This window comes from Myxocyprinus asiaticus, chromosome 33 (assembly GCF_019703515.2).
Source record: "Myxocyprinus asiaticus isolate MX2 ecotype Aquarium Trade chromosome 33, UBuf_Myxa_2, whole genome shotgun sequence".
Lineage (NCBI taxonomy): Eukaryota > Metazoa > Chordata > Actinopteri > Cypriniformes > Catostomidae > Myxocyprinus > Myxocyprinus asiaticus.
In genome coordinates, this window is record NC_059376.1 from 20,140,844 (window position 1) to 20,164,714 (window position 23,871).

The 23,871-nt window shown below is 37.6% G+C and overlaps 1 protein-coding gene across 3 annotated transcripts in view; it reads left to right on the forward strand.

Moving 5' to 3' along the window:
• Positions 1-18,209, forward strand: part of LOC127424138 (zinc finger and BTB domain-containing protein 34-like) — a 30,065-nt gene extending 11,856 nt beyond the window's left edge. For 2 of the 3 annotated variants that reach the window (XM_051669065.1, XM_051669064.1), the window contains one exon: positions 1,429-8,983. In XM_051669065.1, coding sequence (XP_051525025.1) covers positions 1,463-2,992 — 1,530 coding nt within the window. In that variant the 5' untranslated portion in view covers positions 1,429-1,462 and the 3' untranslated portion in view covers positions 2,993-8,983. Of the gene's footprint in view, positions 1-1,428; positions 8,984-15,570; positions 15,668-17,874 lie in introns of those variants that run through there. The other variant, XR_007894417.1, reaches the window with a different exon arrangement.
• Positions 18,210-23,871: the final 5,662 nt, after the last annotated feature.

The following is a 23,871-nucleotide window of genomic DNA, read 5'->3' on the forward strand; positions in this document are numbered from 1 at the left end:
CTTCTCCCATCTGACTGTCTTAATCCAAAGCTCTCTTCTTCTGGAAAGTCATTCAAATGTAATCGTGGATTTTTTCAGTGACCATAATATTTGCTGTGGTCTCCCGTTCACCGCTGTCAAAGTTTACCCTGCAGTCGTTTACTTCCACGTTCCAAAACCCGGAATGTGAAAAAGGTCTCTTACAACCATTTCATCCCCTCTCTCCTGGTAAACAGCAGCGCGAGTGCAGATCGCACACACACACCGGTTTGATTGCACAGCTCAGGGATGTAATCTAATCATAAGTGCGAACTTACGAAGTGACCGCCACCATGCATTTTTACTTGGAAAAAAATTAAAATAAACGAGTGCAACGTTCGATTTTTCAGAGAAACTGTAAATCTGTAAAGCATTTAGGTTAAATTAAGTGGCACTAACCAGTGTGTATTCTGCAGAGGCAGTGGGATGTGTCCGAAGGTGTTTAATAAGGTTGCTGGTGTTTTCCCCCTTTGGCTTGAAATCTCTGTTGACATTCACAGCAGATGTTTTTCCCGGTCTCATCAGGCAAAACCCAAAATAATTCAAAATCTCGCTATGTGAATTGTGTTGTGTAAAAAAAGCATCTCACTCTCCAAAGTTTTACTTAAATCCATATTATCCATTAGGAAAATCGACCGCCAAATTAACACGCTGGGATTCAGACGTGTGTTTGAAGCATGGGAAAACCACTCATTGAAAAATAAACAATACCATATAAGGGGCAAATTCTAAACAGAATTTTGCACTCTTAAAGGGCACTGCATGAAGGGGGGACCACTCGAAAAGACATAATTTTTTATGTTATTTGCAGACATAGGTCTGATTCAAATGAAGGTTTTAGTGAAAAAACATATTTACTACCACACATACAACATAACTTGCAATACTACTGTATTGACGGTACTACCATTTAAAAAATCCTGTGTCACCACCAGTATTTTGAAGCTTTAGTATCGCGATATTACTGTAGCACCGGTCTATACTGTGCAACCCTAGAGCCCTGTGAAGTGTAGTCAGACACTAGGCAGGCTGACTAATATCATGCATCAATGTACCATATGCATTTTCTGTATCATATACTGTAATTTGTTCTACCTTTCTTTTACCTTTCCTTAAAAGGTATAGTTCACCCAAAAATAAAGATTCTGTCTTCATTTACTCACCTCCATGTTTTTCCAAACCTGTAGAATCTTCTGTGGAACACAACAGAAAACAGGATTACAGAGAAAGTGAATGACTGAGGCTGTCATTCTGCTTAACATCTTCTTTTGTGTTCCATGGAAGAAAAGCAGTCACAATATGAGGGAACAACATGAGGGTGAATGAAGATCATTTTCTTTTTTGAGTGACCTATCCCCTTTAATATCTATAATTGTCTTTCCTCACTCATATTGTTTTCTTCCATTTTAGGTTCACTACAAACCAGGAGAGACATCAGTGTGCCATGGAGGACTGTGGCAGCCTCATAGAGTTTGATGTACCTGAATTCAGCAACACTGTCCTGAACCAGCTCAATGAGCTCCGTCTCCAAGGCAAGCTGTGCGACATCATTGTGCACATTCAGGGCCGGCCGTTCCGGGCCCACAAGGCTGTATTGGCCGCCAGTTCACCATACTTCCGTGATCATTCAGCACTAGGCACAATGAGTGGCCTCTCCATCTCTGTTATCAAGAGCCCTGAGGTGTTTGAGCAGCTGCTGGCCTTCTGCTACACTGGCCGCATGGCATTGCGCCTGCGTGACGTCATCAGCTTCCTCACGGCTGCCAGTTTCCTCCAAATGCAGGCTGTGATCGACAAATGCACACAGATTCTTGAGGGTATTCACTCCAAGATCAACCTCCCTGTGCCTAGTGGAACAGGTCCAGAAGATAATTGCACCACGTCAAGGGCTGGACGCAATGGTGTGAAAGATGGAGGTATTTTTGTAAACCCCACCCAGATTTCGCCACCCTACTATTCGCATCAGAATCATTGCGCTGAAGTGCGGAATTCAGGTAAGGGGGCTGCACAGCTTGCAGAGGAGGGACAGTCAGACCGAGGGAGCAGTGACAGCATATCGGAGCAGGAGGCGTCCATGGAGGTTGAGTCAGAACAGGTGGAGTTAATTGGGAGGGATGGGCAGGTTACTGATGTCCATATCAAGCTTGAGAAAACAGACCGGCCTAGTTACTCTGACAGCTCATCGGCAGGAGATGATGGCTACCACACTGAGCTAGTGGATGGCGAACAGGTGCTAGCTGTTAGTGTGGGATCGTACGGGCCTGTGCTTTCCTCTGCCGCTTACACCTATTCGGCATTGCCTTCCCCCTGTTTTGTCAGCCTGAGTTCTTCTAGTCCATCTCGCTCCTTGCTCAGCAGCTTCCGTGGTGGTCGTGCCCGTACTAAACATCCTGTGCCTTTACCAGCTGATCTGCTAACTCGGCTCAAGCCTGGTGCAGAAGAAGGAGATGAACCTGCAGCAGCATCTGGCTTTGAGAATGACGTAAGGGAGCGAAGTCTTCGCGGGCAGTGGTACCCCTACAACGAGCGCCTCATCTGCATCTACTGTGGCAAGTCCTTCAATCAAAAGGGCAGCCTGGACCGCCATATGCGTCTGCACATGGGCATCACGCCTTTCGTCTGCAAGTTCTGTGGCAAGAAGTACACCCGCAAAGACCAGCTAGAGTACCATATCCGCGGCCACACGGACAACAAACCCTTCCACTGCCAGATCTGCGGCAAATGTTTTCCCTTCCAAGGCACACTCAACCAGCACTTGCGCAAGAAGCACATGACCTCTGGCGCAGAAGTTAACAATCACGTGGACTTGCTGGGAGAGGTACCCAATGGCCAGAGGGGGGAGCATGAGGACACCTCTGAGGGCGAAACAGCCAATGGAGCAGCGTATGCTGATGATATGTCGACAAAAAATGCCAGTGAAGAGAGTGGCAAGTTTAGTCCAGAGGAAGCGCCTGCATCCAAGAGTGGTTATTGAGAATTTTTTTTCATATTTTTGGGTTGTTTGTCATCCTTATATAATAAGGAAGCTTAAAGGGTTACTCTTTTCCTTGTTCAGCCTGGCTGTTTTTAAAGAATTACATGAAATAATGAACCTGCCTTGCGCATTTTCTACTCGTCCTTTTTTGTGGAAGTTCTAAACAGGACCAAGTTTGAGAGTTTTCTAAGGAAATAAGAGTTTTTTCAAAGGGAAGGAGTCCTATAATCGGGGAAATACATAATCGGGAGGAGGTCTCTGTAATCAAGGCTTCCTAAGAGTTTTATCAAATTTTTTTATATATCTATATATATTTCCATGTTTTTTTCAACATATTTACAGAGTAATATAGGCATGTTGCAATAATGAATAATGTGAAAGCTCCGATAAGATGTTTGTCATATCACGCTTTTACCTGACCTGTTTTTGCACATGTGACCTGTAGTAGGTCACTCACTCACTCACTCACAAGGAATGGTTTATCTGCCAGTGCAAGGCTCTTTGTGACACTTCTGTTCAATACCTCATTATACAACCTCAACATACTCATAATGGACAGTATTTTTAGCTTCTTGTCAACTCCAGCCAGGTTTTACCTCATAGCAAAGAACCTGAAAGGAGGGGGAAAAGCTTCTCTCAATAAAGACATATTTGTTTTGTTATTATAGGGTTTAAATGGTTGTAGTGGCGAAAACCCCTGAACAAAGCATCTTCACTCTACCAAGACTTGATACTTCAGTAAAATATTCCTTAGTGATTGTCTGAATTCTGGATTGATCTAGTTCAGTTTTCATTAGCAGCCAGGTTATGTACTGTATGTCTGGGGGGGGGGAGTGCTAGTATAAGGTATACCTGTGCATGTTTCAGGATGAAAGATCCATTGCCTGTCTTTTTTTATTATGATGCCCTATACATCTGTTGTTCTGCACTCTTTCTGTAGTGTTATATTTGCATTTGATTTCAGGTAATGTCAACTTTTACATTGGAAACTGAATAGTTTCAGATCAGAGTTGCGGCACAGCAAACAATATAACGACTGTTAACTGTTGGTTTTGTTTCAGTTTTTTTTTTTTTTTTTTAAGGCCTTTTCAAAAAGATTTGCCTTCACAAATAGCAAATTTTGTAATTCATTTGTGGTTTGAGTTTTCCCAGACACTAATGAGGAGGATCAAGGGTGTGCCTTCAAAATCAAAGCTTACAATTAGATAAGACTATATCAGCAGATATGTTTCTGATAGTCGTGCAGGAGTTACAAGTTATGGAAATTGCCTTAGGGCCATAGCACCCTGCGAAGAAGGGAAAACGTTTCTTGGTAAAATATTTATTGCATTGGTGTTCTCACTCTGTCAGTGGTTGACATTTCAAACCGCTTTTCTTGCATTTTGCTTTGGCTTTTAAATAAGCTTTGTGTTGAACGGACAGCTGTGATAAGAAGACCTCCTCAGCTTCTCGCACTTAACACATCTGTTGACCAAAACAGTGTTTCACTACAGAAATTTATAATTGAAAAAGATTAAGTTAATGCCATTAGTCTTTTGCAAAAAGTGCTAAATATTATGGAGATATACAGTATATCCTGGAGGTGTATCTGTTTTTAAAGTCTTGGTTACCATACTACAATAGAACAGTAACAAGATAAACATGCGTAGTCAGTACACTTATATACATTTAATACTGTGAAAAGAGAACCCTGTATGCCTAGTATTACCAGAATATCCGTTCTTATCCATTTTCACTGTTGTGTAACTGGTGCAAATCGTCATACCTCACATTTGTTTTTGCTTTCTCTTGACAAGTTGTTGACTTGTGGTTGATTAAGGCTCCTTTCTTTTGATAAGGATTAACCACTGTTGTCTCTCGTGCCAATTTTAGGTGTATTTGTGGTGGGGGGTTTTTATCGCCACACACTCACAGACTTATTTGATTCTTTCCAACAGATCACAAGTTATCTCAGAGATGCAAAAATGAACTAAAATGGTGTTTCCTAGCGAGCAATACACTTGGCTTGTGCTTTATAGTAGTCACTACAGATGAGGAGTTGCCTCCCTAACTGTCTGCAGTACATTTGATTCATAGTTCTTAATGCTCAGACAGATTAAAACATGCCCAGTTCTTACAAGATTCAAGTGCTTTTAAGCTGACTTGACATACCATTTAGATTTTTATCAGATCACACCCTCCATTTGTTGACTTAAACAACCATCAGCCATGGAGTGTTAGAATTAGCAGCATTCCCTTTTGTATAGAGACTGCAGTCTGCGGATTATCCCATCAAGACTCCTTAATTCTCCAAACTGTAACCAATATCAAGCCTTTGTCTAAAAATATTAAATTGTAAAATACAGTGATTTAGGGTATTGTTTTTTTTTTCTTGTTTTTTTTTCTAATGAGTTTGTTGTTGTATTGCAGTCACTTTCATTAATAATATTAACGTTTCCTACACAAAAAAGGTTTATTAAAGTACAAAGTTTTTCAGTGAAAAGATAGTTTTTAGGTTTAAAGGTGAAGTGTGTAATTTCTGTGCAACTAGTGTCACAAAAATGGAATTGCAAAATTAATGACCATTGGTTGGACGAAGAGAATGTCCCACCTGCCTCCTAACTCATGCCATTGGTTAAGCCAATGTTACTGTGTCAGGCTGGTCAGGATATAGTACTGAAACAAACAACGTTTACTATTTTGGGGGAACCAACCTTTGAATGGCTTATAGTTTTCTTTGCATATTAAGGGAGGAGAATGTGCTTTAACATCGAATTATAAAATTACACACATCACCTTTACCTTCAGCACTAGAATGGAAGGGAACTTACGCCCTTTTTATTTCCTCAAATCAAGTATTTTTCAGCTCTTATTTCATATTTTAGAGTACAGAACAATATTTGTGCCATTAATATCTATTCATATGCTTGTAGTACTGGCAGTTAAGAATGAACCTAATACTTTTTTAAATATTTTATTTTACTGTATCTGCACTATGAACAGATAATTATGAGTCAAACAATGAGCCAAAACGTTGTAACTTTGCGAGTTACAACTAACGAGCCAAAATGCGGAACACTTCAGGTCTGTCCTTGTACTACTGAAAAATCACCCTGCGACTATTGCTCTGTGAAATTAGATGCCATATCATTCATTTGAAACAATGTAAACATGATGGCTTAATTCCTGGTAAATGTTTAGATTTCCTCTGTTCCTTTATCATAATGTACCACCAGTCCTTTGATATTGTGAACATGAACACCATGGCCACTAACCAAAGAGCGAACCAAAAATTGCATATGGTTTGCATAGTAGGCTGCACAGTGGACTAAAGAGAGACCAAAACCAAGCCCTGGAACAAATGAATCTGTTTTAGAAGTGCGAGTAGATCTCTCCCCGCCCCCCAAGCATAACCGCTGTCAGGATTTCATCCGCAATAATAAGGAAAAGTGTTTGCTGTCACTTATTACTACATATTTTGGCATTAGATAGAAATACAGTAGTCAACAGATATGTTAAGCTAATGTTTCAATGTGAATGAGGCTGCAAGCATACTTTTTGATGAGCAGACTTTGGGTGTTTTTGGTTTTTTTAAAGAGAGAATGGTATAAATGTATAGAATTTTTTTTTTTTTTTTTTATAAAGTGTTTAGAATCTAATTGAACCTGTGCCTTGCCGTGAAAAACAAAGGCTTACCTACCCTACAGGTCAGCTCAAGTTTGCAACAATGCAAAATAGGAATGAGATGATTGGGGAGGAATGTTTGTGATTATTGTGGATTATAGCAGTCTGATATTTTGCATAAATATTAAACATGTGGTTATATGCAAAAATAATGTCTATTAATTTGGTCATATTCAAGATATGTCAATGCAGTAAGGGTTTTCTCTCTATAGTTGTGTTTGTGATTCATTCGAGACTTCTAGACTCTTTATCATTCTTTTTTGTTTGTTTTTATTTTTTTCGGGGGGTGGGGTCACATTTGTAGGGGATTGATGTGTATTGATATTAAAGAGAATATGCTGAATTAAAATGGGACAATCAAACAGCTTCAAAATATGGAAGCTTCCTCTTAAAAATAAGTTAAATCATATTTTAGTAAAGTTATTTTTTGCTTCGTTATGATCTCATAAAAATTATGATGCTTTCAGGTTAGCAGATTGCTGTATCATGCAATATTGTTTGTTAAAGAGAGGGGGAATATGCATGCTGGCCCACATATTGTTAAAGTAGAATTGCATGGTCCCCTCCACATTGTATAACGAAAATACAGATGATCCTTTGTTTTTGTCTTAAAACTTGAAAGTGATTTTCTTTCAAAGCTATATATCTTCTGTGATATTTCATCTGGCATGCACTTAATGTTTCCTTTTTTGTGTGTGTGTGTGTTTTAAGTTTTTGCTGAAACTTTATTCCATAAGGGATTACTTTGCCATGTTGTGCTCCCAGTTTATGGGACTCATAAGGCCTCAAATATTTTCTTCCCCTTCAGTGGTGCTTTACAGCTGGTCAAGTTTCTTTTTGGTTTTATAATGAAAGCATAAAGATGGTAAATCGGTGATATGGTGATAACATACACTTGTAAATGATTTAATGAACTGTATTAATAGTGTCATACTCAGACAACTGATCTAGACACTCATGGTCCATATTCACTCTTTTTGTTCACATAAAACCAGTTCAGTTTGTGCCAAGCACAGTAATCAAAACAAAAAGTGTTTATAGTGAAGGCTGTTGGACTACTTTTTGATTGTGCAGCTCATCCTTTTTAACTAATGAATCTGACTTCAGGTAGTTTGTGAACACTGATCTAAACGTATAAATATCGAAGAAAAGCAAATCTTGAAGTCTTCCATTTTGTTCTCCACGTCCAACACTTCTCCACTGTGTAATAAGCAAAAGCAATAACCTTTTTATGAGCAGTTTTTCCATTGGTGTCTGTCTGCCTGCCTCTCAGATTTCAGGAGAATAATGTCTCAAAATGAGTGGATTCAGGATGTCGGAGTTATGATTTGGAGAGAGTATTTTTTTTTATTTTTTATTATTTTTTTTTTTTTCAAATTTGGACAGGTTGGGCAAAAATGCTCCTCCAGTGCATTTTTTATGTTTTTGTGGTTACCAGAGTCCAGATTCTGTTTGTGGCTGTCCAACTCTCAGTATGCTTTTGTATGTATTTCATCCACCTTCCACCATTGTTGCTAGTAAAATGTTGCATCTTTTTTGTATGTATCAAACATGAAAGGGATTTTTGATCAAGATAATCTGTCTCCATGCTGTGCGCTATAGATATTCCTCCATGCATAGAGACTGCATTTAAAAGTGGCCAATCAAAGACCGAAAAGCCCTTCAGCAAAATCTTTTAACTTTTTGTTTTTAGCAGTCTCTTAAACTCTGCGAGCCTCTATTTCTTATGTATTCGTGACATGGCAAAAAGAAAATGTAGAACTCAGGGTTTACTAGTATTCAGAAAATGCCATTTTGGATATGAAATGATCTTTGCATGTCCAAAACTAAGCTTGCACTTTTACTTCAGGTGGGAAAACAATTCCTCAATCATTGGTTCCCAAAGCAGTCTGCCTCAGGTGTAGTAAGGTGCACCTAAACATTTCCGTTCTTGCTTTCCGAATACATGGAACAAGCACAAGTTGCAATGCTGAGGAATACAGAAGATCCTTGGCGCTCAGAATTTAAGTAGCACTCTTGTCCAACTCTCTGTTATCCACTATACGTACAACCTCATATCCCAACTGTGAACCTCAGAACTCTACTGTTTTATACATCTATGAAGTACATGCTAGCTGATGCTGTAACAAGTAACTCGCCATTTATAATTTTTTATTTTTAGCATGAAATATAAGATTATATTTATTCAAATGATATATTTTACTCATAATCATTCTGTGCTGCTTTTTATCTTCGTCCTTAAAGCTTGTATATTGCTTTTTTATGATACAAAGAAATGTCAATAGATAATGCATTTGTTTGTACAATAAATATGCTGATTTGGCAAAATCTCTCTTGTCATAAAATTCATACTTCCTCAAAATATGCATTGCAATAGTATTTGTACATTAATGTGCTTCATCTTCCAAGTTGCTGGAGTTAATGCTATGACAACTGATTCCCCCTAGATGGAGCACATGTACAAAAAATATTGGGCTTAATTACTATCCAGATTGTAAGCCCTTAAGCACAGCCTATGAATATTGTTAATTTTGAGTAAACAGAGCCACTGGAAAAGTTTAATTTAAATGATAAACATATTTATTTGTAATTATTATATATACACTGGTGGCCAAAAGTTTGGAATAATGTACAGATTTTGCTCTTATGGAAAGAAATTGGTACTTTTATTCACCAAAGTGGCATTCAACTGATCACAATGTATAGTCAGGACATTAATAACGTGAAAACTTACTATTACAATTTGAAAAAAATGTTCAGAACTTCTCAAACTACTTCAAAGAGTTCTCATCAAAAAATCCTCCACTTGCAGCAATGACAGCTTTGCAGATCCTTGGCATTCTAGCTGTCAGTTTGTCCAGATTCTCCAGTGACATTTCACCCACGCTTCCTGTAGCACTTGTCTTGTCGGGCACTTCTCCCGCACCTTACAGTCTAGCTGATCCCACAAATCTCAATGGGGTTAAGATCCATAACACTCTTTTCCAATTATCTGTTGTCCAATGTCTGTGTTTCTTTGCCCACTCTAACCTTTTCTTTTTGTTTTTCTGTTTCAAAAGTGGCTTTTTCTTTGCAATTCTTCCCATAAGGCCTGCACCCCTGAGTCTTCGCTTTATAGTTGTATATGAAACTGGTGTTGAGCCTGTAAAATTCAATGAAGCAGTCAGCTGAGGACATGTGAGGCGTCTATTTCTCAAACTAGAGACTCTGATGTACTTATCCTCTTGTTTAGTTGTACATCTGGGCCTTCCACATCTCTTTCTGTCCTTGTTAGAGTCAGTTGTCCTTTGTCTTTGAAGACTGTAGTGTACACCTTTGTATGAAATCTTCGGGGGGGGGGGGGTTTGGCAATTTCAAGCATTGTATAGCCTTCATTCCTCAAAACAATGATTGACTGATGAGTTTCTAGAGAAAGCTGTTTCTTTTTTGCCATTTTTGACCTAATATTGATCTTAAGACAAGCCAGTCAATTGCATACTATGGCAACACAAAAACAAAGACAATTTTAAGCTTCATTTAATGAACCAAACAGCTTTCAGCTGTGTTTAATATAATGGCAAGTGATTTTCTAGTACCAAATTAGCAATTTAGCATAATTACTCAAGGATAAGGTGTTGGAGTTATGGCTGCTGGAAATGGGGCCTGTCTAGATTTGATCAAAAATGACTTTTTTCAAATAGTGATGGTGCTGTTTGTTTTTTTTTTTTTGTTTGTTTGTTTTTTTGACAAGACAAGTGCTACAGGAAACATAGGGTGAAATATCACTTGAGTATCTGGACAAACTGGCAGCTAGAATGCCAAGGATCTGCAAAGCTTCTGTACATTATACATAAACTCAGCAAAAAAAATAAATGTCCTCTCACCTTCAACTGCTTTTATTTTCAGCAAGAAATGGTGGGGTGGGGTGGGGTGGGGTTGGGGGTCAAAATCAAAAGTAACAGTCAGTATCTGATGTGGCCTCCAGCTACATTAAGTACTGCAGTGCATCTCCTTCTCATGGACTACACCAGATTTGCCAGTTCTTGCTGTTAGATGTTACCCCACTCTTCCACCAAGGCACTTGCAAGTTCCCGGACATTTCTGGGAGGAATGGCCCTAGCCCTCACCCTCCGATCCAACAGGTCCCAGACGTGCTCAATGGTATTGAGATCCGGGCTCTTCTCTGGTCATGGCAGAACTGACATTCCTGTCTTGCAGGAAATCACATACAGAATCTTACCTTTTATTTTTTTGACTGCTTTAAGCAAAACTTACGAGTCATGTACATGGAAAAAAAAGTGGGGGAAACCTTTTAGTGACAGGTTCTTTGAAGAACCATTTTTTCCTTGTGGAATGGGAAGGTTCCACAGATGGTAAAGGTTCTTCATGGAACCATACACCCCGACAAAGAACCCTTGAAGAACCTTTATTTTTAAGAGTGCACCCAACTTTGCAGGGCACACACTAGTCTGCACTGTAAAAATGATTATTATTTTTTAAATTTGATTAAAATTACAAGAATAAACTGTTTATCGAAATGTCACGTGATTTATTCTGTATAAATGGAATACATTAAATATCTGTTTTTAAACAGCTTTTAAATGACAATTTTAACAAAACTAACCATAAAAATAAAGTTTTCTTTATTGACAAAGGTAGCATCATTTTCTCTAATTTTACAAAAATTGCTTTTACACTTTTCTTCCATCAAGATGTTCACTGTTGTCCAAGTGGATCCAAAAGTCATTTCAAGTTCAGTCATAACTTCTGTTATTAATTTTGTTAAATGGAACTACACAAATATTAAATTGAGATGTATTTACATAAATATCCCAAACAGTACTTAATGTTGAAAGGAGACACAGCAAGTTGCTGGTTTAGGTAACTGAAGTAACCTCTTAGTTTAACTTCAGTTTAATGATGATATTTTAGGATATGTAGAATACAAAACAAACAGCAACAGTTATCTAAAGAGCGTTTTGTCAGTCTACAGGATATTATTTTAAATGAGTGTATCGACAGAGGTACAATTTCTACATTTTACAAGCATTTTAACATTGAGGAATGTTTGTTTAGTGGAGTTAGCCTGTGATTCTTCAGATAAATTAAGTTTTTTTTAGGTTACTTTTGTGTAATTTAACTGATAGACTTATATGCTATTTGTTTTCTCCCCATTCTAAAGAATATTGAGAGCTCAAAGACATGTTGGGACTAGTTTCCCACCCTAGTTTGAACAAGGTGGATGTGTTTTGTTGTTTGCATGGTACAAGTTTCCGAGGTACTGTAAAGTAGCCATATTACTTTATTTGATCTAAATGGGCATCATAAACTGCTGTGTAAATGCAAAAGTTTGATAATTTGTAGGGATGTCTTCAGAGGTGTTACAGTGCATCCGGAAAGTATTCACAGCGCTTCACTTTTTCCACATTTTGTTATGTTACAGCCTTATTCCAAAATGGATTAAATTCATTATTTTACTCAAAATTCTACAAACAATACCCCATAATGACAACATGAAAGAAGTTTGTTTGAAATCTTGGCAAATGTATTAAAAAAAAAAAAATCACATGTACATAAGTATTCACAGCCTTTGCTCAATACTTTGTTGAAGCACCTTTGGTACCAGTTACAGCCTCAAGTCTTTTTGAGTATGATGCTACAAGCTTGGCACACCTATTTTTGGCCATTCTTCTTTGCAGGACCTCTCAAGCTCCATCAGGTTGGATGGAGAGCGTCAGTGCACAGCCATTTTCAGATCTCTCCAGAGATGTTCAATCGGGTTCAAGTCTGGGCTCTGGCTGGGCCACTCAAGGTCAATCACAGAGTTCTCCGTAGCCACTCCTTTGTTATCTTGGCTGTGTGCTTAGGGTCGTTGTCCTGCTGGAAGATTAACCGTCACCCCAGTCTGAGGTCCAGAGCCCTCTGGAGCAGGTTTTCATCAAGGATGTCTCTGTACATTGCTGCATTCATCTTTCCCTCGATCCTGACTAGTCTCCTAATTCCTGCCGCTGAAAAACATCCCCACAGCATGATGCTGCCACCACCATGCTTCACTGTAGGGATGGTATTGGCCAGGTGATGAGCGGTGCCTGGTTTCCTCCAGACATGACGAGTTCAATCTTTGTTTCTCATGGTCTGAGAGTCCTTCAGGTGCCTTTTGGCAAACTCCAGGTGGGCTGTCATGTGCCTTTTACTGAGGAGTGGCTTCCGTCTGGCCACTCTACCATACACCTGATTGGTGGAGTGCTGCAGAGATGGTTGTTCTTCTGGAAGGTTCTCCTCTCTCCACAGAGAAACGCTGGAGCTCTGTCAGAGTGACCATCGGGTTCTTGGTCACCTCCCTGACTAAGGCCCTTCTCCCCCAATCGCTCAGTTTGGCCGGGCGGCCAGCTCTAGGAAGAGTTCTGGTGGTTCCAAACTTCTTCTATTTACGGATGATGGAGGCCACTGTGCTCATTGGGACCTTCAATTCTGCAGAAATTTTTCTGTACCCTTCCCCAGATCTGTGCCTCAATACAATCCTGTCTCGGAGGTCTACAGACAATTCCTTGGACTTTATGGCTTGGTTTGTGCTCTGACATGCACTGTTATCTGTGGGACCTTATATAGACAGGTGTGTGCCTTTCCAAATCATGTCCAATCAACTGAATTTACCACAGGTGGACTCCAATCAAGTTGTAGAAACATCTCAAGGATGATCAGTGGAAACAGGATGCACCTGAGCTCAATTTTGAGTGTCATGGCAAAGGCTGTGAATACTTATGTATGTGATTTTTTTTTCTTTTTTCGTTTTTTATTTTTAATAAATTTGCAAAGATTTCAAACAAACTTCTTTCATGTTGTCATTATAGGGTATTGTTTGTAGAAGTTTGAGGATAATAATTAATTTAATCCATTTTGGAAAAAGGCTGTAACATAACAAAATGTGGAAAAAGTGAAGCGCTGTGAATACTTTCCAGATGCACTGTGAGTAACGAATTACAAATACTCACGTTACTGTAATTAAGTAGTTTTTCCCAGGAATTGTACTTTAAGTAGTTTTAAAATGTTATACTTTTACTTGAGTACATTTTAAGTGCTGTAACTGTACTTTTAATACGCTATTTTCCCACCATCTGTGTTCTTCTTCCCTGTCCTGATTTTATTTTAATCTATCAACATGATTGGCTAGGGAGAGTCTTGTGACTCCCATCAAATCAAATCACATGTAAAAAATTTGAAGGGCAGCTGCAGATCAGGCACCAACTGTTATGGATGTGGAGGATGTTTCAAACACATTTCAACACCTGAACATCACGGCCGTTACATCGATCGCGATAGCAAGACAACCACTGGTTGGTTGATCTAGATAAAATATAAAAGATTTACTTTTTATTTCTAGGCGTCTGTAGCTGCGTGCTGTTAGCTAATGTTTGTGCGCTTTACATGCGTGTGTGCTCCAAGAGCGCTAATGCGGGTACGCGCCTAAACGATCAAATACACTTTATAATTCCACCAATGCCCGTCTTGGTGAGGCATTAATGTAAACGCAGTCGGTTTGGTCTAAAGTGAATGTAAACAGTGGGACAAAAAAGCATATTTGCATCAAAATGTCAGACTTGAAGTGTACATGTATCCGAATTGAGCACTGTCTATGTCATATAAAGGCTATTAATCAAACAACAATAACAAGGAAATGAGAAAACCACTCACTACTTTTGGCTGAATAACTTGAGTAGCTTTAAAAGTATTAATGTAATAGAATAAAATGGTGACATTTTTAATAATAATATTTTTTAATAATATTGTTCGTTTTTTTAATAATACCGACCCCTGATGTAGAGAGTGTGTTAATTTGTATAATAAATTACCAGGAAAGTAGAGATGATAAAATAATTTATAATTATGCTTAGCCTTTATCAAGTTTTTTCTAATGCCTGATAGAAAAGTGTCAACCTTTGTAGAGCAATACTTCATGCAGAATATTGTGTATCATGTATTAGAATGAGAACACAACTATTGCTGGGCTTAAAAGAAACAAGAACTAAATCAATATGGAACACTGTATCTCAAAAGGAGGACAATGTGGCCCCCATGTGCTACTTAAAGAAACAGTTCACTCAAAAATGAAAATTCTCATCATTTATTCACCCTCATGCCATCCCAGATGTCTATGACTTTCTTTCTTCAGCAGAACACAAATTAAGATTATTTCAGCTCTGTTGGTCCATTCAGTTCAAGTGAATGATAATTGATAAAAGTAATCCATTCAACTCGAGTGGTTTAATCAATGTCTTCTGAAGTGATCCAGTTGGTTTTGGGTGAGAACAGACCAAAATAAAACCCCTTTTTCACTGTACATTTTGCCATTGCAATCTCTAATTACAATCATGATTTCAAGCTCGATTACACTTCCTAGTGCTTAATGCATTTGTACAGCACTTGATGGTGCTATAGGAAGTGTAATCGAGCTTGAAATCATGATCGCCAAGGAGATTTATAGTGAAAAATATTCTCACCTACAATAAAACCAACTGGATCACTTCAAAAGATATAGATTTAACCACTAGAGTCTAATGGATACTTTTATTCTGCCTTTTTGTGCATTTTGGAGCTTCAAAGGTTTGGTCACCATTCACTTGCATTGTATGGACCTACAGAGCTGAGATATTTTTCTAAAATCTTCATATGTGTTTTGTGGAAGAAAGTCATACACATCTGGGATGGCATGAGGGTGATTAAATGATGACAGAATTTTCATTTTTGGGAGAACTATCCTAAAGAAGATTACTTTTTTTCTGCCATGGAAGAAATAAAGTCATACAGGTCTGGAACAAGTGAGTAAATAATGACATAATTTTTGTGTGAACTATTCTTTTATCTAGTTGTGTATTTTGAAACAGATTTCAATAAATTGTTCTTTAATTTTGCCACTTTTTTCTCTTTCTGCATTTCAGGGCTGAAGATTCAGAAGAGCCAAATGTTGGATATTCACCAGTTGCCCTGTTAACAGCGGTCAGAGGACTCGCAGATGCTGCAATTCACTACAGTCTGGTCAGAAATTTCATTGTTCTTGAAAGTGAAGTCATTACGCACCTGTCCAGGCTTTTCAGATTTATTTTTACGTTTGGACTGATTTATGCATTAGATCTGAGTTACCAAAAAGAGTTAAAAATAGACAGTGAAGTGGCGTGAAGGTGAGTTATTTATGCAGGCAGTGATGAGCGAGTGAATTGAGTGCAGGTGCGGTGAATTAGAAATCAGGTGATGAGGAGTGGAGCACTGAGGGAGGTGCAGAGCCCGAGGGAGGCGTGACAGTGACAACGTTTTCACACATACCTGAGTTCGCTGGAAAAACAGCATGGGCACAGTCGATGAATTCAGATATCAACCCTTTGTTTCTTTCGATGGTCTGAAATCCTCAGGGGTAAAATGTTCTCTGCACACCCCTCAATATTTGAGAGAATGTAGGGGTGTACTGATATCCAGGTTCAGCACAATAAGCCAGAGCTTCAACCGCTCATGATCATGCATAAGCAATCGATGAAAAGTGAATATTTTTCTTTGGGGTTTCTGAAGGTTGAAGCATCCAGTATACACACACCAAATGACCATTTTGAACAATACACTTATACAAATACAAATCTACAGCAAAGACAATTAAACTTTTGTACAGCGCTACTTCTATTGTAAACAATGAAGCGAGTCCTGCCTCCTCCTACACGTGACGCATGACCTTACCAACGAGCTTACGTCATCCCTCTCATGAGCGTGCATCACAGAGATGTTCGGAAGCGAACATTTGTAGTTAAGTATATAAGTATTGTTTTGTTTCTAAAAATAATCAATCGTTTGGGTTCAGAAGAACTTTATTTGTCGACTGGAGTCATGTGGATTATTTTGATGCACCCTAAATATGCATTTTGGTCAAAAAATGGAGTACATTCACTTGCATTGTTTAAAGGAGGAGGCCTGAAATGAAATCCTAAAAATCTTAAATTCTGTTTTGATGAAGAAAGAAACTCAGATACATCTTGGATGGTCTGAGGGTGAGTAAATTATCAGCAAATTTTCATTTTTGGGTGAACTATTCCTTTAAGATTTAATACTTGTAAAAGTAAAGGCGATCAGTTGCCTCAATTGTTTTAAGTTAGTAGAACTTATACGGGTTTACAGTGTTTTTAAACCCTCCAAAAATTGGCCCCATTTACTTCCATTGTAAGTGCCTCACTTAAAGAAAAGGAAGGATGAGTCAAAATAGTTTTGTGGTAATCAACACTGACACAAATGCTTTTGATTGAGCTTAACTTGTATTGAACCTGTATTCCCTTAAGCTTTGAATATGGTATGTACAACAGACTTCAGAACTTTTTTCCAATAAATGGATTAGTTTGTATAGTCGGTGTTGTGCTGGGAGCCGGCCGTTTGCTGGATTCTATCTCTAAGTTAACGTTACCTAGTGTTGCAGTTTGTTATTGCTGTTGAATAGCGGAAGATAAGTTATTACTGCCTGAGGCAAGGCTCTCAAGAGCGCGCATAAATGTCACATCCTTTGGATTTTCCCGGCAAAACCGACCCACTCCCTTCGCATGAAAATCAGCCTACAGGCTTACAGCCTACAGTCCGGGAAGGGCTCATTTTTTAAAGTTATGTTACAAGCCGTTTACACATTGGCAAATAAAGGGCGAATTTTACATGAAAATTGTTACATATTGCACCTTTAAATGGAGAATGACACAATGCAAATGTACAGTTAATCTACATTTAGAGAAAGAAAATGCCTTTATTTTGACAGGTTATTAATGAATTTGAATAAATAAAAAAAATTAACAGATCTTTTTTTTTTTTTTTTTTTTTTTGACAGTTAATTTAAACCTGGGCTTTTGCAAAGTAAAATTACATGTTTTTACATTTTTAGTGTGTGTGTGTGTGTGTGTGTGTGTGTGTGTTTTATATATAAATGTCTTATATTTACAGTATTTTTTTTTTTTTTGTAAAAACAAATAGTAATGATCTGTACTTAAGCTTTTCTTTATCATTCTTTTAAAGATAATTATTCTGTGTTTTAGAGGTGTATGACTCTTTTAACAATTAATATATGTTAAAAGTAAAAGATTTCATGGAATTATAGGGAGATTTCTTGTAGAATTACAGTAATAGATGCTAAATATGGTAAAGCTTATTACTGTTTTTTTTTGTTTGTTTTTTTTACAGTTTATCTATGTTTTTTTTTTACACAATTTCTTTTTTTTTTTTTACAGTGTGAGTGATGCCTCTAATTGAAGTCATGCCCCTAATTCAATAGGGGACTGGATTCCCTAGGCTGGGGCCAGGTACCTGATAGTCCCACCCAGAGTGCAGCACCGGAGCTGGAACTAATCCAAATTAAATGGCAAGCAGCTTGAAGTGATGCTGGGGATTCGGTTAAAAAATAATTTTCAGCGTTCTCTTTACATTTCACAATGCATAAAATTTCTAATCTCAATAAAATGCCAATTACCACACTACAGCACCCGACCATACACTGTAAAAGCACACACCTTCCACCACAGAGTGGTCTTGAGCGAGTCCTCACCCGAAGACAAGCAGACCTGGAGAAGCATGGGCTTTATATAGCCGAAAGACGTTCCATTACAAATTTCAAGCTTTATGATGTCACAAAGGGCCAGCCTCAAATTCCATGACAGCCAGGGCTGGATTAAGACCCCATAGTGCCCCTGGACCTGAACACATATAGTTCATAACTGTGAATGAAATTCTGCCTCAGTAGTATCTACTGTATAAGCATTTTAAAATCCTTCAGTACTAATAAACGACTGTGATTGGCCCATCCTGGCCAGCGTTGAGAAAAGTAACAGTTACCACATGACGGCACAATCTACATGCTGTTTCGATAGCGTTAAGGACCTCTGGACAAAATTTTACACCTGATCTTTTTTATGACAGGCTACTAAAAAACTTTTATAACCATTTAAATTAAAACAGTCCACAGACAATTTTTAAAATGCCATTGCGTTGTGCACCTCCTGGATGTGGTGCCCCTGAGTACGTGCCCAATTGCCCATATGTCGTTTTTTTTTTTTTTTCCCATGTGGTTAATCCGGCCCTGATGACAACTATGACCATAACAGTGAATGCCACAGATATAGGCCATTTCAAGAACTGTTCGTTGGTGATGTCACTGTTCTGTTAACATTTCCTGCTTGTAAAAACAGAGACCATTTAGCAAAGACACGCCATTTCTATTAAAATTAATGTAAGAAATTGGAATGCCCAACAGACAACAGAAAATGGTGTCGCTGTCATTTTCTGCATATCGCTGCCCCCTTCAGCATATCGCGGCGCCGTTTTGTGGCCCGTTCTGCATAACGCGGCGGCTCATTTCAGCTTAGCCCCGGTTCTCCCGATGGCCAGTCCGCCGCTGTGTGTCGGCCCACCGGGAAAATGCCCGGTATGCCAGATTACCAATCCAGCCCTGCCTCTGACCATTTTAAAATGTCATTTTTTGTGTGTTAAACCTGGACAGAGGGAGGGGTACAACTATATTTACACACACACACATACATGTGAAAGTGTATGTTTTATTTTATATTCCATTTACAACTATTTTAATCACATTTAATCCTCTAAAAAATGTAGGGTGACAAATTAATTTTAAAAAGTACAATTTTCTTTAATGTTGAATTTGCATGTGTAATAATACGAGTGGTCACTGCTGGAAATTTCATATCAACTACACATTTTAACACAAATTATTAACAAGTTGAAACCTAAAAATTAAGGAGAATTACACGTATAACAATTAAACGCTTGTATTATGAAAAATTGCAGTGTGTCAAAGCTGTCCGAATGTGATCTGCCAAGTCCAGTTTACCTCTGTGGGTGTCGGAAGAAATGAACATTTAGAGTGACAGAAAAAACACCTCACATAGTAAAGGGGTGCTGTAGACTCACACCATCAACTTTGGGTGAAAAATACTTTCTGTGCTCCCACATATTGTCCATTTTGATCAACTCTTCTCAGTAGCTTCAATACAAACAGGAAGTTAGATGACAAAATTTGGATGAGCAGAGTGCGGCCAAGGTGACCAATGAGCAAACTTTTGACGTGAAGACACCTCTTTTTTTTTTTTTACAAGAATGGAACAGCGCGAAGAGGCATAAGTAATTTCATTCTGCTCTGTTTAACAAATACATAAGTAGAAATTTTGAGTTTTATGTATTTATTTATTTGTCATTTGGTCACCCTAGTCCCAGGGAAAATCTGACTCTGCACTGCTGTACATCCAGAATACATTTTCAGTTTCCTTCAAATCACTATATACTGCAAATTAGAGTAGAAACGTATAAAATCATGTTAAATATAAAAAAGAACAATAAAAATGATCATAGCTAAAACAATAAATAAAATAAAAAACAAGAAAAATAAACATTAAACATTATAAAATGGTAAGAAATAATACCTACATTTCTTTTTCATAAAACATAAATAAACACTAGCATACATTTCATCACAGAAAGTATCATATACACTTCCAACATATTCTAATTGTATATATAGGTTAATGTACAGTAATCGCATATATAATTGTTACCAAAATGACATTGTCATCACAAATGACATGCCTGATTGTGTTACAGTGTAGTTACTGTCAATGTTACTACTTTTTCTGTAATATCAAATCCCACTGAGTTCATATTTGCATGTACCTATTATTTGAAACTGGTTCCAGGCTATTGGAATTAGTGTTTCAGTTTATTACAGATATTGGAAGTTCCATTGATGAAGCTGCGTTACGTAAAGTTAATTTTCCATAAGGTTACATTGTTGTTTTGTCAATGTTAGGCTGAGGATTTTTTTTTTTTTTTTTTCTGACATTGCTGGGTGCAATTCATTATTCACTCAATGATGAATTGATTACAAGTTGCACTTTATAAGCACATCCCGTAAATAATCCCATAGATTCTGAATGCACCTCTTACCAGTGGAATATTTAAAAAGTGCATTGAGTTTTCTGAATATGAATAATTAAAACCACTGCATCTTATTTTGAAAACATTCAGATGGTTATATGCTCATCAAAAATGGGTCTCACATATTGTCTCCCCGTCTTCTCACCCATATCTTCCTGAGATTACATGACAAGCAAAAATGTAATCAAGTGCAAAGCATCTTTTACTAGTCACATATATTTTATCAATGATGCCCATGGCCTAATCCACAGTATTCAGTGGAGCACTCTTCTTGAATATTTCTGTCTGATAACTTCAGAATGCGAGGAATAAATAGGAATATTTCCTTGTGGAGGTTAAATTAGGAAGTTAAATAATTTGATTCTTCAATACACTACTGTTCAAAAGTTTGGGGTCACTTGCCTGAAATATTTCTCATGAACTAAAAAACAGGCAGCCGTTACAGCTTGCATTTTCACAGTTACATCACTTACGTAAACTGAAGTCTAGACCAGGTCTAGAACAGTTGAAATATATTTAACTGATTCCTGCTTAATGTTATGTTTAAAAGCTTTAGGGTGGACCACCCAAAAGAAAACATCACAGTAACTGTTACAAAGCACACTCTTATTTCTGAAAGAAGTACTTGCTTGACTTATATACAGTGGTGTGAAAAAGTGTTTGCCCCCTTCCTGATTTCTTATTTTTTTGCATGTTTGTCACACTTAAATGTTTCAGATCATCAAACAAGTTTAAATATTAGTCAAAGATAGCACAAGTAAACACAAAATGCAGTTTTTAAATGAAGGTTGTTATTATTAAGGGAAAACAAAATCCAAACCTACATGGCCCCGTGTGAAAAAGTGTTTGCCCCACCTGTTAAAACATAACTTAACTGTGGTTTATCACTCCTGAGTTCAATTTCTCTAGCCACACCCAGGCCTGATTACCGCCACACCTGTTCTCAATCAAGAAATCACTTAAATAGGACCTGCCTGACAAAGGCAGGTTTGAAGTAGACCAAAAGATCTTCAAAAGCTAGACATCATGCCGAGATCCAAAGAAATTCAGGAACAAATGAGAAAGAAAGTAATTGAGAATCTATCAGTCTGGAAAAGGTTATAAAGCCATTTCTAAAGCTTTGGGACTCCAGAGAACCACAGTGAGAGCCATTATCCACAAATGACGAAAACATGGAACAGTGGTGAACCTTCCCAGGAGTGGCCGGCCGACCAAAATTACCCCAAGAGCGCAGTGACGACTCATCCAAGAGGTCACAAAAGACCCCACAACAACATCCAAAGAACTGCAGGCCTCACTTGCCTCAGTTAAGGTCAGTGTTCATGACTCCACCATAAGAAAGAGACTGGGCAAAAATGGCCTGCATGGCAGAGTTCCAAGACGAAAACCACTGCTGAGCAAAAAGAACATTAAGGCTCGTCTCATTTTTGCCAGAAAACATCTTGATGATCCCCAAGACTTTTGGGAAAATACTCTGTGGACTGACGAGACAAAAGTTGAACTTTTTGGAAGGTGTGTGTCCCATTACATCTGGCGTAAAAGTAACACCGCATTTCAGAAAAAGAACATCATACCAACAGTAAAATATGGTGGTGGTAGTGTGATGGTCTGGGGCTGTTTTGCTGCTTCAGGACCTGGAAGACTTGCTGTGATAAATGGAACCATGAATTCTGCTGTCTACCAAAAAATCCTGAAGGAGAATGTCCGGCCATCTGTTCGTGACCTCAAGCTGAAGCAAACTTGGGTTCTGCAGCAGGACAATGATCCAAAACACACCAGCAAGTCCACCTCTGAATGGCTGAAGAAAAACAAAATGAAGACTTTGGAGTGGCCTAGTCAAAGTCCTGACCTGAATCCTATTGAGATGCTGTGGCATGACCTTAAAAAGGCAGTTCATACTCGAAAACCCTCCAATGTGGCTGAATTACAACAATTCTGCAAAGATGAGTGGGCCAAAATTCCTCCACAGTGCTGTAAAAGACTCATTGCAAGTTATCACAAATGCTTGATTGCAGTTGTTGCTGCTAAGGGTGGCCCAACCAGTTATTAGGTTTAGGGGGCAATCACTTTTTCACACAGGGCCATGTAGGTTTGGATTTTGTTTTCCCTTAATAATAACAACCTTCATTTAAAAACTGCATTTTGTGTTTACTTGTGTTATCTTTGACTAATATTTAAACTTGTTTGATGATCTGAAACATTTAAGTGTGACAAACATGTAAAAAAATAAGAAATCAGGAAGGGGGCAAACACTTTTTCACACCACTGTATGTAAATTATATAAATTATATAATTCCAACTTCCTGTGTGATCATGTTGAAAGGCTGAAAATATAGGCTAGTATAGTAATTACACCTCTTTTGGGCATCACTTGCACAGCACCTTGTGTACCTTGTACATTTATCATGAGAGTCATCTGTCTTTTTGGAAAGATTAACAAAAAGTGTGTGACACTGGAGAAATACAGTAGTTGGCTAGTAGAACAGAGTAAAGTTACATGATCCAGTTCTATTTTTATTAATTTTTTTTCTCAACAAACAGTTCTGAATGAAATGTGTAAAATATTGTGGATCAGTATTGTATAGGTTAAAAGAGATTTGTTTTCTAGGTTAATTTTTTCAGTAGGTTCATTTGTAAGTTGCTTTGGAAAAAAGCATCTGCTAAATGACTAAAAGTCAATGCATGACTAAATTAAACATTTATTTAATAGCTTTCCTAACTACTAACCAAAGTTAATACTTTATATAAAGTAACACTTAACAGATCATTAATGTACAGTACATTCAAGTTAGAAATGTCATATATATTTATAAATATTTATATTTGAATGTGCACAAACTATTGATCTGCAAAGCATTATATAAAGTTTCTGGTAACATTTACAATAAAGTTCCATTCTTTAACATTAGTTAATGCATTAGGTATCATTAACAAACAATGAGCAATATATTTGTTACACCTTTTATTAACCTTTGTTAATGTAAGTTAATAAAATTACAGACTAACAGTCCATTGTTAGTTCTTGTTAGTTCATAGTGCATTAACTAATAAAATTAATTAAAAATGTATTAAATTAGCATTCACTAAGATTAATAAATGCTGTAAAAGTATTGTTCATTGTTCATATTAACTGATGTTGTTAACAAATGGAACCTGATTGTAAAATGTTACCATGTTTCATAGTGACTTAATGAAAGATATTCAAAGTAAAATGTTCTTCTGAACAATTTTTTCCCTTGTTATTTATTTTCTTTGGCACCTCATGTGTACATACTTATATGCAA